The sequence below is a fragment of the Apis mellifera genome, linkage group LG4 (assembly GCF_003254395.2).
Source record: "Apis mellifera strain DH4 linkage group LG4, Amel_HAv3.1, whole genome shotgun sequence".
NCBI lineage: Eukaryota > Metazoa > Arthropoda > Insecta > Hymenoptera > Apidae > Apis > Apis mellifera.
This window is the reverse complement of record NC_037641.1, coordinates 9,144,634-9,160,179: the sequence shown is the minus strand read 5'-3', so window position 1 is coordinate 9,160,179 and position 15,546 is coordinate 9,144,634. Positions and strand designations below refer to the sequence as shown.

Sequence of the window (15,546 nt, the reverse complement as noted above, 5' to 3'; positions counted from 1 at the left end):
AAGAATAAAAGTTCTAATTTTCCTTAAAATAATTACGATTTAAGTTCTTTGCTTTAATTCTCACGAAAATTTTTTCAAAGGAAAGTAAACACCAATAGTCTTTTCAAAACTTTAATCATACATCGATACTCGAATTTACTTTACAATTTATTTTGATTTTTCAGGACAATTCCTTTAAAAAGGAAAAATAAAGGTCTTAATTTTCCTTAAAATAATCCTTAATTAATCACGATTTAACGAACGATTCCTCGTTTTAATGGATTTCTTCAAAGGAAATTTTTTCAAAGAAAAATAAATACCAATGGTCTTTTCAAAACTTTCGAATACATCGATACTCGAATTTACTTTACAAATTTGATCGATTTTTCAAGGCAATTCCTTTGAAAAGGAAAAATAAATATAAATAATCCTAATTTTCCTTAAAATAATCCTTAATTAATCACGATTTAACGAACGAATTCCTCGTTTTTTAATCGATTTCTCCCTCGAAAATTTGTTCAAAGGAAAATAAACACCGACGATCCTTCCAAAAAAAAGAAAAATACGTTGAACGAAAAAAAGAAGAGAGAGAGAGAGAAAGAAAGTAGAAAGTAGAAAGTGGAGGAAGACGAGGCGGCATTGAACGTAAAATTTTCAAAGCTTTACCTGTCATCCACCGTGGTCGCCGATGCAGAAATCCATCTCCATTAGAGGTCGCTGGCTTATTCCCATGGTAACCTTCCCTTCCTAGCATAGTTGTAAGTCTATCTATTTTCCCTGGAAAATCTGCACGACACACGTGAACACGTGTAAAGGCGCACACAGGTATACACGTATATACACGACCCCTGTTCCCCGGCCTTGTAACGTTTAATACTTGCAGCCACGCAGCCGTGCAATATCGGATATGTCCATTAATCGGCTCTGGATCCTGGGGCGCGGTGAAACTTTCGAAATGCTGACCCTGTCCAACTCTGGTCTACTGCGCATACAGTTTGTCTGGCTAAATCCTCGAGTGCTCATTGTAAGGGAGGAACAATTTTTTTCACCGAGGAAAAGGATTTTCACCTGTTCGAGAGTATGAATATTAATTAGCCGTTGGATTCTCATTCTCTCGCGAATCTCCTCCTCGTGTCGGGTATAATATTTGGGGATTTTTAGAGTAGAGTAGTGAATATTTAGAGATTTTTCTTTTTTTTTTTTCTTCTTAAATTTGTGGGTCGAGAGTTTTGGGAAACAAATGGCGGATTGTTAATACGCTTATTTCGAATTAGAATTTCAAGATTGGAAATGGTATAATAATGGTGCGCATAGGATGGTGTTAAATCATCAATTTAGCTATTGTTATAGAAATCGATTAAATCGATTGATTCAATTCTGTTCAAAATTAATAGGTCACGATATTATAGGTATGGATTCATATAGGTATTTAATAGAGGATTTAATAGAGTCGATATAGAGCCGAGGATTGAATTGTTTTTTGCCTGTTTGGTATTATTTTTATTATTATCGTTAAGCTCGTTTGTTGAAAAAAATTCGATTATCCAGCTTTTCAAGATTTAGTTTATTAAGTTTTTAATAAGTTTTTTCCGCTACATGGTTTACAAATGAATCTCAAATTATCGGCTACCGTGCAGAAGAAAAAAGAAAAGAGAATAACCGATAAAAATTATGTAAGATTTAATCGGTCTTGATTTTTATATAAAAACCGTAAAGAGGTAATATTTAATTTCATTCGTGTCTTAATTAAGTTAAATTGTATTAAAGTATCGTGAAATATAATTTTCCACGTACGTATGGGATTGAAACGAACAATTAATCAGTTATTTGAATACAATTATTAGAAGGGGGATATGAAGTATTTCCTAGAAATATCAAATTGAATTTGTTCCATCGCCCGTAAAGCAATTTACATTAATATCGTAAATTGGGCGACGATGCACGTCCAATATCACGATCTAAAAGCCTTCGCAAATAATTATTTAATATCAATTGGCTTTGTACAATTACGTGTCCGGAAATTACGAGCCAGTTATATCAATCCTCTGTGAAAAATTATCCATCGGAAAATTAAATTTTCCTTTGAAACCTTAACGTTTAATTTGCTCTATTTAACATTCCTAATTTTTCTTCGATTCTAAAAACTCGTTATAGAAATAATTAAGAAAATTTACAAATGATCGTGGAGAATACAAACAAAGATAATTTGAAAATTTCTTGCTCGATTTCCAATTTGGAGAATCAAGAAGATCATTTTAATAGAGGATCAAGATCGACGGAAGATCCGAATTAATTTCAAAATGAATCTCAAGATTCCTTGAAACGTCGCTTGAAAATTTTATTCTCGTATAACGTATGTTTATATACGGAAAGGTACGACACGTATCTTGTATATTTATATATGCGTGAATCGAGTGTTATTGGATAGCGATCGCTGTTTCGATTCTGTTTTGTTTATTTCTCCCTCCTTGGGGCGGCGCGACATAGCGAGCTCGGTTTAGTACAACAGAGGCATCGGCACGATCCACATCTATGGAATATAATTTATTCTTATTTCCTTTATTAAATATATTCTTATTATTATATATTTATTAAATATATTATTATTAATAATTATTAAATATATTTAATAATTATAATTATTATATATAATTATAATAATTATTAAATATATTTAATAATTATAATTATTATATATAATTATATTTTTATTACATATTCCTTCTTACTATATATATTTATTAAATATATTATTATTAATAATTATTAAATATATTCCTTTGTATTATATTTAATAATTATATTTATTATATATAATTATATTTTTATTACATATTCCTTCTTATTATATATTTTTATTAAATATATATATTATTCATAATTATTAAATATATTCCTTTGTATTATATTTAATAATTATATTTATTATATATAATTATATTTTTATTACATATTCCTTCTTACTATATATATTTATTAAATATATTATTATTAATTGCAAATATATATTATTCATAATTATTAAATATATTGTTTTGTATTATATTTAATAATTATATATAAATATTATATGTATCATATAATTATATTAATTATATTTTTATTATACAAATATATTCCTTCTTGCTATATATATTTATTAAATATATTATTATTAATTATAAGTATATTATTCACAATTATTAAATATATTATTAAATATATTCCTTCTTATTATATTTAATATTATATTTAATTATTAAATTAATATAATTATTTAATAATTATATTTATTATATATAATTATATTAATTATTCTTCTTACTATACATATAGTAATATATTTAATAAAAGAAATAAGAATAAATTACATCTATTATTATATACATATATATATTAATAAAGGAAATAAGAATAAATTATGTTATATAGATATGAATCGTGCCGATATACATATATATATTCTTTATTTTAATCAATAATCACAATCTCTAACATAATTTTATACGGAATTAATCATTCAACCATCGGCGATAAACGAAAACATATTCGCCAGACATCACCCCTCGACCGTTATTTCCCAATTATCAATCCCCGTGTTTTCCAACATCTCGGCGAGCATAACAAGCGGAACGAAACGATAACGATCAAAGCGGTTCGAGGCGGGATACGAGTAGCGTCAAAATAATTTTCTTGATTCGAAACGCGCCGTCTCCTTCGCCCGCATAATAATTATTCGCGATAATTGATTTCATTTAAAAGCGCCGCGCAACCCGACCAAACTCCGACCGACGATGCGCCATTTACACACAACGTATCCACCTCCATGTATATACGCACACCCGGTATAACCGCCGCGCGCGCCGTGTCCAACGTTCATACATTCTCGAAACGAAATTAAATTCCGCTGTACCGTTGTCACTTGTTGTCTATTTCCGTGAGAAGTGGGCGGGGGAGGGAGAGGGACGGAGGGAGGGGGAGGGCGGTGGCCAAACTGAAATTCGATGCGATTCGCCCGCCAGGATGAGTAACAATTATATCCTGTGGCCGGGCTGGAAAATGATTTTCTCGTACTCTTCGTTTCTTTCTCTTTCTCCTCTTTCACCCCGCTCTCCCCGGTCCTCCCCTTTCTCTCCTCTTCCGTTTCCTCTTCGTCTCAAGAGAAATTACCGGCGCTGTTATGTGAAACAATTCTATGACGAGAGTGAGTTGGTTATGTTTCGTTGCTGGGTTAAAGAGGTGTAGTATTTTTTCAAGTGGATAATCACTTCCGTGAAAGTACTTTTTCTTTATATATATATGGATAAAAATAATCCTTTTCCTGGAACGTGAATTGTGAAACGTGAATTATATGAGAAAAAGAAAAGAAAAGCGTTTGCGAAGTATTGTAAGAGGATCGAAACAGTGATGATATATTTATTTATTGGAATATTCGCATGTACAGGAAAAAATTGTTTCAACATTAATTTTGATAAGTCGAGCCAAATATGCTTTACTTTATTTGATTATTATAAATATTGCGATCGGTCGAAAGGTAATCTGTCAAATTGATCAAGTCAAGAAAAATATATAATGATGTTAAAGAAAAGAAAAGTGTTTGCGTAGACGAAATATTGTAAGTGGATCGAAACAGTGATGATATATTTATTTATTAGAATATTCGCATGTACAGGAAAAAATCGTTTCAACATTAATTTTGATAAGTCGAAAAAGCACTTTATTTGATTATTATAAATATTGCGATCGGTCGAAAGATAATCTGTCAAATTGATCAAGTCAAGAAAAATGTACAGCGATGTTTCAAAGAAAGTAATGATGTTGATTCGAGAAATTTCTCTACACTTCACACGTAGAGGACATATGTACACGTATATGTCTCGAAGGATGAATGGAGAGGGGAGAAAAACGGAGATGATCGAAATCGAAGTTACACGAGAAGTTAAATCGGTTTAATTTCCGTCCAACGTTTTCGATATTTGGCCAGCTCTGTCAATTCAGAGACGTCAGTACATTTTATAATAGTGGATTAAAATCTGAGAGAGAGAGAGAGAGAGAGCTCATTCGTCCTCTCTGTTACAACGATCCGCTTTTATTTTTCATCAGAGATACTTATTCCATATTGTCGCATATTTTATTAATATCGATGAACGTTGAATCATAAATTATCGAATATCTGAAAAATTCGTTTTTAAATTGAAAATATATCTCAACGAGAAGATGAATAAATTGTATAAAAACATCGAATTCGGATTAAGATGTATCGTAATAAAATATACGTGAGAGAAGAATCTGTGAATACTGTGTTGTTTGTTCGAAGATGACGATTGCTTGTAAAAGAGTGTAAAAGAAGGAAGGAGCAGACACTTTAAGGAAGAAAATTATTGTAGGTTGAGCTCACGTAATAAGACGAAAGTCGTTTAGTTTCACGGTGCATTTTCCGTTATCACCGTACGATGAAACGTTTATACAGTTTCCAAGCTGGAAAAGCGGTCATTCCCGTCCAGAAAATCTCTTTTCACGTCCGATAAATTCACCACGTGTTACAAATAAGATACTTCTTTACTCTACCTTTTTATTCTACTTTTTTTACATCGCTTTTTATCATGAGCCAAGTTTAATTATCGAAATTAATATTTGCACCACGTGATTTTGTAAAAAGTTTTCTAAAAGTTGAATCTATTACATGTATTTTTGGCGAATTCGGATTTAGATCCGAATAACTTTTAAAAGCGGCCCCACCTATTAGTTGATCAGCAAATTATCGATTGGCTATTGAAACGTTTCGACCATGCCAAATTCAACTTTGTGGCGATTGCAAATGTTGCTAACTTTGAACCATGCAACCATTTGGAAGGTTCAACTTTCCAAAACTATCTCTCTCGCTCTCTCTCTCTCTCTCTCTCTCTCTCTCTCGAAAAGTTACTAAACGTGTAATTCAACGAATTATACGAATAAAAAAAAATTGAATTAACAAAATTCAGATGAAACTGTATTGACATTTATTTAAAACGACATCGATCAAAGCTTATTCTCTTGAACTCACAAACGCTCGAATTTAACAAATTACACACTCGCGTAATTTTTCGATGTTCGAAACGTATTACTCAATTATACTTAATATAATCGAGGCTCTGAATGGATTTACGCGTTCGTCGAATCGACCGATTCACAAGCAACCCCTTTGAATTAACAGACACTGATCCATCAACATTGGCACGAAAAAGGAGAAGAACTCGCGGTTAAATTCCGCTAATAATCGCTAACTCGCTCTCTGTTAATGGTTCAAAAAAAAAAAGAAAAAAGAAGAAAAAGAAAAAGAAAAGGAAGAAAAAAAAACCTGCGACGAATGCGAAAGAAGCACGAGAGTTCAAAATCGGTGGGCTCTCGTTCTCATCAACCGTATTCACCCTTCGTTTTTCATGCTCGGAGGCCTCGAGTGCTCTTCTTGCTCCAGTCTCGCGATCACGAGGGGATGGTACTTGATATGCACCCCCCCGGTATCATACGTGGGCCGCCATTCGTAGAAACGATTCGCCCAGTGATAAATCCACGAAAATTCGTGAACAGTCGAACGCAAGAAAACGATGCAACGGTGAAAGACCACCACCACTCTCATCTCCTCCCCCTCCCCTCCCTCTGCCTGGAGATGATACTTTGAGTCATGTCGTGAGTCACCGTTAATCACTCTCGTCATAACCATTCCCTTTATTATCCGTGGCAGATTTGATGGTTGACATTATTCGAAGGATAAGCGAGCAATGTTCAGCATAATGTAGGTGGTAGTAGTAGTAATAGTAATAATAGTAGTAGTAGTAGCCGTTTTGTCAGAGGGTGGATTCAAGAGGCCGTGTTCGAAGTAGATATAAATGGATGGCTCGTAATTTATGTCGAGTAATTTTTATGATGGTTGTTTATCGATGTTTATCTGTAGATTTTCTGGGGCTACTGGAAACATTGAAATATTTTCTCAATGACGTTTTTGAAGCATTGGACGGCAAATTTATTGGATACAATTAAAATAATATATAAAGTTTCTTTTTTTGATAATAAGATTTCTGATCTTATCTTATATAAGTGAAATGGGTTATGTTTAATAATCGAAAATTTATCTAAAATTTCAGAATTAATTTTGAAAATTGATCAAAAGCTTGGTTACTAATTCCTAATCCACGGAAGATTATCGTGGAAGCTAATTTCTGTACGTACTCGAAAGATCCGAACCTTACTGCAAAATGAGAAAGAGCAGGTCTGCAGACGACAAACCAATTAATTCCCAATTCCGTCTCGTTCAAGAGGCCAGCTAGCTCAGGTACGCCTCTACCAATCCGTGCAACGCATGCAATCATTTTAATGTATAGAAGAGATTCCCCGAGGTTCGATAAAAACGAAATGTAACGAAAATGTAACAAACGAAACTATTTTCCCCCTTCTCTCTCCTGTGAAACGATAATTTCCAACAATTAAAAATTAAAAAAGAAAACAAACCTTTCTAAAGGTGCGCTCAAAAATTTCCAAAAAAAAAAACGACAATCTTCATCAAAAAAAAAAGAAAAAAGAAAAGATCCGATTTAAAAGATCAACCCTCACGGCCAATGAGAGTGAAAACAATGGTCGAGGTAAATCGGGTGGTGTCAATTTATGCAAAGCCGGGTGAGCAATGACAGCGGGGAGATTTTGAGGAAAGGGTGAGGAGAATACGAAAAGAAATACGAAAAAAAAAAGAAGAAAAGAAAGAAAAGAAAAAGAGAGAGGAGGGAAGGGGTAACCGTGTTGCGCGGGTGGCGTAACAGGGAGATTGAAACAGGAAGAAAATGTTAGGTGATCACGCCAAGAGCCCATTCGAAGTTGTACCCGATGCGCTTAATGGTTGTGCACACCGAGTAGGAGTTATCCCGCGCTTTTTACCCTTTCTTCCACCATCCCCTCTCCCTCCCCCTCGTCTCTTCCCCTCCGTCCTCATCCTTTTTGATTTTTCCTCCCCTCATCCACCCTCGACTTCTCTCTTCCTCCTCGTCGTTCTTCATCCCTTCCTCTTTCATCTCCCCCCTCCTTCCAAACTCTGCTTTTTCTCACTTCTCACTTTCCCTCTCTTTCCACGTTAATACCACTCTCGTCCTCCACCAGGCTTCCCGCGTCTCTCTATCTTCCTCTTCGTCTCTTCTTTCTCTCTCCCTGTATCTGTCTCGCTCCTCCTCCTCCTCCTCCTCCTCCCATATCCTCTCCTGTCAACGCGACTCACTCAGCAACTTTTTAATCACCCCCGCCGAACAAAGGTGGCCGAACCAACCGGGTGTCCTGGAATAAACGTCGATGCCTTCGTGCAAGGGGTATCAGGGTGGTTGCATCTGTTCGCGCGCGGCCTTTTGCTCTCGCCGGTCATTCATAATTGCGGGGAAAACGTGGTCGAAATTGTGGGTTACTGGATACACGTCAGGCTTTTAAATACACCGATCGATATTCTTTTTTCTTTTCGTTTTTTTTGAACGAAGGAAAAGGGAAACGGATCGTTTATTTCGTAGAATTGAACGATGTATTATTAAAGTGTTAAGATTGATGAAAGTTGAAATTCATCTTGATACTAATTGTAAGAAGTTGGTTAAAGAGTAATGATCGATTTTGCTAGAATCTTATTTAGGATCCTAAATTTCCAAATTCTAAATTCTAAAAGTGTAATCCGAAATAAAAATACGTGTTATAATATAATATAATCTTCGAGAAACAATTTTTCTCATTCAACGTGACAATCTAACCAACAATAACAATGTCATAGTAATAACAATGTCACGCCTTGATCTAGCCCACAATATCGAAATTAAAAAAAAGAAAAAAAAAAAGAAAGGAAGAAGAGGAAGAAACAAGAAACTCATCCATGTAATAGTCCCGTCTTCGAATCATCACGGTGACGTGTCTTTTTAATCCGTCGCTAAGATGATCTCTTTCGCGCCACGAATAAAGTCGCCACGGTGGAAAGGAGGCGAAGAAAGGAGTTTGCGGGTCACCCCTTGTATAAAAGGAGTACAGTGGGCGTCCTTTATCGAAAAAAACCACCCCTTGCTTTACTGTAATTATACCGGTGATCCTCCCCTCCCCTCTCCTCCTACTCGAGCTACGTCTATCCACCTCAGTGGGTTTTTTAAGACAATGAGCCGTGTCTCCAACGGGAAATAGGGAACATTCTTTCGTTCCCATTTTCAATCGTGCCGCTCGCTTTCCCGCTAGCTTTCTAATTTCGAAATTAGCAGGATGCCTCAACGTCCCGGCGAAACCGTTGCCCGAACTTTCATCGTTATCACGAAGGATACTGGTTCGATACTTTTCAACGAGAAACGAGAAACTTGTTCTTAATTAAGAAAGTAAACCGGTATAACTTTTTCCTGTCCGAGCTTTCGCGCCGCACAGTTTTTCACATTGGAATATATCAATAATGTGGAATATTTATCCTTGTAATTTTTAACTTTGATAACTTATTTTCGGGGATATAGGTTTAAAAAAAGAAAAGGAGTTAATCTTTTAATGTAAGAGTTGAAGATTCTTAATAAATATATTTATCGTTTATAATCAAGTAAGCAAGTGAGAAATATTTTTCAATCGTTATATGAGAATGTTTGTTTCTTTCCAGTACAGTGATCGGTCCACGCCCGTTCTCCTGATAGTGTCGCTCGCGGGTATCAAAGTATGCAGTCCAGATGGAAAAGTGAGTATATAATTTCTAATTACGTATCCGTATTTTTATTCCGCAAGGGAATGCTGTGAATAAAGGCGGTGATAAGAAGGAGAGGAGGGAGGGGGAAAAAATTAACATTGTCCGTGCTCTTCTCGCCCGTTTCGCGAAAGCACGGGCCACAAAGAAACTCGGCCAACGCGTTCTGGATGTACACCCCGATGTATCCAACCGAGCGACGCTCTTTCACGATAGCTTTTAGTTCACAGTCTATTTCGTGGCGCTTTGTACCTTCGGCGAATATTTCACTGCTAGGAATGTCGCATTAAAAGCCGCGTCTTTTTGCGCGAAATGAAGTTCATCAAACAACTTTGCGAGATCACAGAAGCGATTTCTCGCTTCCTACCTCACGGAATACACTTCTATGACGATCTTTAAAGAATTTTCACCCGTTCGAACGAAGGGAGAAATTTTCTTCTAAAGATTGAAACTTATTTTTGGAAATTTCGATTTACGTATATTTGGAAACTTGGACGTAAATAAAGTATTCGTATATATATTTTCTCGAAAAAGAAATTTAATGATATTTTGAAAATGTTAAAAATGACGTAAATATATCAAACGGCAACAGTATTGGGGAAACCGCAATTTTGTATTTGCCCCGACAAGGAATGCAATCCTTTTCGATTGACGACATCAAAGATAAAATACGTATTCAAAGTTTGTAATTGCTTGCGGATACACAATCGCGCATAATTAATTACCCGTCGTATTATAAATTATTCGTTGGCAAAAATGTACTACAATTTCCGAGTTTATTTCTGTTTATTTTGAATATTGTCGTAGACACATGATTTTTAAATATATTATAATATATTGTCAAAATAAACAAGTTTAATATTTCATATATATATAATTATTTTTCGACGAAATATTTATCCAGCCTTTCAACTCTGTCGAAAATATTTTCACGAGAACGCGGAGCACGTTAATAACGTAAAACACATATTGCCAAAAAATTTTAACAATAAAACTATCCAAATTGATTAAAGAAAAATATTCGATGGAAAATAAATATCAACGTGTCCGTGTATGAAACACGTTTCGCAAAAATAAATTACTAGGAATGTTATTATTATTCCTATTCCGGTAGTTCATTCCATTTTTTAAGAGAGGCTTGCATATCGAATTCGATTTTACCAATTGAAATTTCCATGAAAATGGAAATTAATTAGACCATCTTCTTTCCACGTTGACTCGACAACGATGTATCGATGGACAAGTTTAATTTACTGTCCCTACCTTGTTCAAATACCGGTCTGGGGAAACTAATCTGCAGCGGACAAGGGCAACATAAACATCCTTATTTATTATTTCGCGTTGTTTCGCGTTGTTGAAATAACCACTATACCTTCTCATTATTCTCGTAACGCGTATAATCTCCCTCTCCTTTCTTCCCTCGTCACATTAACTTATATAATTTATCGTGCGATATCAACCGAATTGGTGAATATTCATCGGCTGGAATTAATCACATCCACATTCTGGGAATCATAATCGTAAGTGATAGCACGTAACTCATATATTTTCTCGTCGATCCGTTAAAAATCGTTCAATTATTAAACGCAAAATACGAGAAAATTAGATTCCACGTTTTATATCGGATGAAACTTTTATCCATCTTATTTCGATCCACGCACTTTGTAATATTTATTATCGAATAATTAATTCAAGCGGAAACACGTGTAAAAAATTAACCCGCTTTCTTCCCTCTCCAATGATATATTATACATAGATGAGATTAATCCTTGCTCGAACAGCGGATAAAACGAAAAAGGGTTGTAAATGAAAAGGATTGAAGCGAAGAAATGTTGCATATTTCTGCGGATCAGAGAATACAAAAAGGAATAGAAAAAAATAGAAACGAAAGGGAAGCTTTTTATTTCTATTCAATCGTCGAACAACAAAATAGAAAAGGAGAGAAGAGATTAAAGATGAAGAAGCAGAAGAAAAATGAAAGCAAAAGGAAAGTTATTCTGTTCTGGCACAGGTCAAGAACGATTCGTATAATGCATTACGTTCACTCGATACTTTCGATTCTGTTATTTGCCGAATCAAAGCAGCGAGATTCCCCCGAGATTTCAAAATGGCGGCGTGATTGGCAGCGCGAATGAATCCAGGGGGCAGAGACTAATGCGGTTTAGCTCTTTCCCATATCGCCGTCATCCTGATTGATAATCCTTGTTTCTCTCTCTCTCTCTCTCATCCCCCCATCCCCTGTGCTTTCCTGTTTCCGCTTTTTCTCTACATGGCCCCCCAGAACTTCTGGCCCTCAGACTTCTTCGAGACAGCAGCCTCCAGAGATGGCGCGGAACAACGAAACTTTTAAGAAGTTTTTCCGTGTCGCATGTCGGAGAAAAAATTTGGCGAAAAGGGGAGGAGAGACGTGGCCCGGAAAGGGGCCTATTTTGATGATTGTTGCAACGAATGAAAATTTTATCCTCCTTTCGGGAAACCCACGTTTCGTGCTTCGTGAAATTTAATGCATCTCTCGATCCCTTATCGATTAAGTCCGATTGCTACTTTATTTTTTTTTTATTCTTATTTCATAAAATTTATTTATTTGCGTAAGAAAATTTATTATTTAAAATTCTATATACTTTTCTTATCTCTAAATTTCTAGAAATTCGATGGAGAGAGAGAGAGAGATACAAATAATGATGTTTCGTCGAAAATTTAATCCAAATATATTCTGTTGTTAAATTTTGGTATTCTCAAAATTTTATTATCCGAAAACGGATGAATTTGGTTGTGCAATACGAGTTTAGGAGTTTTAGAATTTGGTTATTGAAAGTATTGTACTTTCTTCATTTCACAGAGATGTTCGTGTGGAACGGAGATACGCATAGTTTGCATAGAAGAATAAACGTATGCATCATTAAAGCGACTCGGAAACTTCGCAAGCTCTTGCTTTATTTGATAGTCAGCAATTTCAGCGAAACTCGACGAAATAACAGACGGGAAAGAAATGAAATAAAAGAGGACGCCGCTTTATTATCCCCGTGGAAACGCTGCCCCGATTGTATCTAGCGTACAAGAATTAACAAAAATTTTTATTATATTACATTTCGCGTTAAAATTTAAATTTACCCCATCGTCGATTTTCAACCCGCCGGGTATCGCTGACCGTATTACAGAAAGTTAAAACGCTGTATTAAATGGAATTGCTTCCCCGCGTGATGCAATTTACCACCGACTTTATTAGGTATACTTTCGAGTTATACCGTGGTGAAATTACACCGTGCTCCGCTAAAACAAGGATATATATAAATTACTTGTACTTTGCCTGGAACAAGAATGAATCTAAACTGTGACCATACATACCGTTGAATTCAACAAAGTGGGCCAAAGTTTGGGGATCGTTTCCTTCACACATCGTGCAAATCACGTTTGTTTAAATTTCAATTCGCAAATATTTTAAATGAAAACGAAAAAAAAATGTCTTTACAATTATAAAAAAAGAATTGTTATTTTTTAAAAATATCGATCTCTCTAATTTCGTGACAACGTTGTTATCATCGAACACAAGTACGAAACATTTCCTCTCGAACATCAAACGCGGTGCGAACGATTTGAGTGTTTCGAAAAGTGGAGGAGCCGCGGATATGAACCCATAAATCCAATAACCAGCTAGTTTTTTTCCCGTTCCACCCCTCAATATCCTGTCAGTAATCTCCCTGCCCTTTTTGCCTCTACCTTTTAATTCAATTTTCCATCCCACTCTTCCCCAAGAATTTTAACGAACAATCCTAAATACGAATACCGTTTCTCGTGATTGGACGTAATTATTTACGCGTAAAATTTTTCCACTGTCGGATCAATGAATCTTATCGTACATCGATAAGGAGTGAGATGGATGAAAATACGTTAAGATAAATTCAACGAACGATTCTTCTTATCCTTCCATTCAGTGTATTTAGCTAAAATTTCGAGTGATTCAGTAATCGAAGATGGCCAGGATCCACGCTGTATCTATTTCTGTCGCCGCAATCCGCATTCAATCATTTCAAGAACAGACGTCGCAGGAAATGAGAAAGTTTCTTTTTCAATGTTTTATCGCGTTTGGCGGGTGACGTTTCGTCATCGACTGATTCAATTTCCTTCGATGTCCCGGGTGATAACTTTTCTAATATAACTGAATGAGAGTTGTGTCTCTCTCTCTCTCTCTCCTCTCCTCTCCCCGTAAGAAGCGAAACCGTACCCTCTGTCACTCCATGCCACCTGTTACGCAACTTACGTGACACGAAACTCCGCAGGAAATCGTGCGTGTCACTCTCATAAAGGTTCTCCCCGAACCCTAAATAAGGTTGCGGTTCTCAGTCACGCAATTGGTTTTCCCCATTAATCGTCCCGTTGACTCTCAGCGTTTCGATGGAATGAACGAAGATTTTCCTCACTTTTCGATTCTTTCTTCCAATTAGAGAGATTAGAGAATAAGAAAATAATTAGGATAAATTATCTTTCGAACTCGAAAATACTTTGAATTACACGCCTCGAAAGATTCGATCTATCTTCAAATTTCGAGATCGTGATTATTAAAAAGATTAAAAACATGTATTGAAATCATCCAATTGTACAAATAATCTGAGACGACATCAATGCAAAATTCTTTCTTACTCCCAACATTTGATTTATCACTCCAACTTTCCTCTCCTCCCGATAAAAGAAAACAGTTATCAAGTTTATCGAACATTTTCGTTCGATATAAGGGTATAAACTTAGAAACACGGAGGAGGAGGAAGAGGAAGAAGAAAGAAACGACGAAGAAGAAGTTAGAAGAGCGTCTGGTGGCCGCGGAAGGGAAATCCGGATTTCCCTCGGAAGCTCTCCTCTCCCGGGACCGGAGGAAGGAAGAAAGTTGCAAGGACAGAGGCTGCCGTTCAGGGACGTATCATGGCTGGATGCGGGGGACGAATAACGTATAATCTCTCGTTCCATCTCTTTCACCCGCGATGGTGGCTTCCTCCTCCTCGTAAACGGTCGCAACTTTTGAGCAATGTACGCTAGTCATCTTCATTCACAACCTCTCTTTCACAACTGTCCTTTATCCCTCTCACGTTTTCCGCCCTCCTCCTCGGGAGAAGAAAGATTTTTTCTACCCTCGCGTAGAGTAATTCGAAACGCGTTTCAAAAAAAGAGAGAAAAAGTTTATTTCTCGAGGAACCGCTTAAAAAAACCTGAGAGAGAGAGAATCAACGATGAAATTGAAAAACTACGAGAAATTTACGAGGAGGAGGAGGAGGAAGGACCTTCTTGAAATTATGAAGTCCTTGTAGTATGAAGTTTCGGGAATGCTTAATGGAAAAGTAGGAAGTTTCGTTTGCTCCAAGTAAAAGTGAATTTTCTTCCGCTTTATTTAGGGTAAAGTATATATTGAAAGAAAAAAAGAAGAAAGAAAATTCTTTTGCAACGATACAAGCAAATATTGTATGAGAACTTCGTTATTTTTTCCCTTACGTTCTCTTTAATATTCGAACAATGAGAATTTTTCTAACAATGATCCGACGTCCGTTTATTTATATTTATATTGAAATTTTTTTCTCGCGTTTCGCACAATCGTCTCCCACGATATATCGAGCGAACGATTGTCGTCGTCATCATCATCGTCAGAGTTTCTCCACAATTCCGATGTAACGCGGAAAGCCAAGCTCTGAAGTCTTCCGTGAATACATTGAAAACGCGGTGTTCCTCACTGTACATTACATAAAGACAGATGTTACAAAATACGTTTATATATATTTTTTTTCTGGTATCTTTCAACGTCTGTGTCTGAGATGACATGATTTTTCCACGGCGAGGAAAATGTCGATCGAAACGCGCGTGTATTATCGCATAATCGTTATTCCCATAATGGCGAGAAGTCTTGA

At 35.9% G+C, this 15,546-nt stretch overlaps 1 protein-coding gene across 5 annotated transcripts in view; it reads left to right on the top strand.

Annotated features, from left to right (window-relative positions):
* The window catches only part of LOC408803 (tensin-1), a 247,322-nt gene that overhangs the window by 148,941 nt on the left and 82,835 nt on the right, over positions 1–15,546 (top strand). For 4 of the 5 annotated variants that reach the window (XM_026440250.1, XM_026440249.1, XM_026440247.1 and 1 more), the window contains one exon: positions 9,578–9,652. In XM_026440250.1, the coding sequence (XP_026296035.1) occupies positions 9,578–9,652 (75 nt within the window). The remainder of the gene's footprint in view (positions 1–9,577; positions 9,653–15,546) is intronic. The other variant, XM_026440248.1, reaches the window with a different exon arrangement.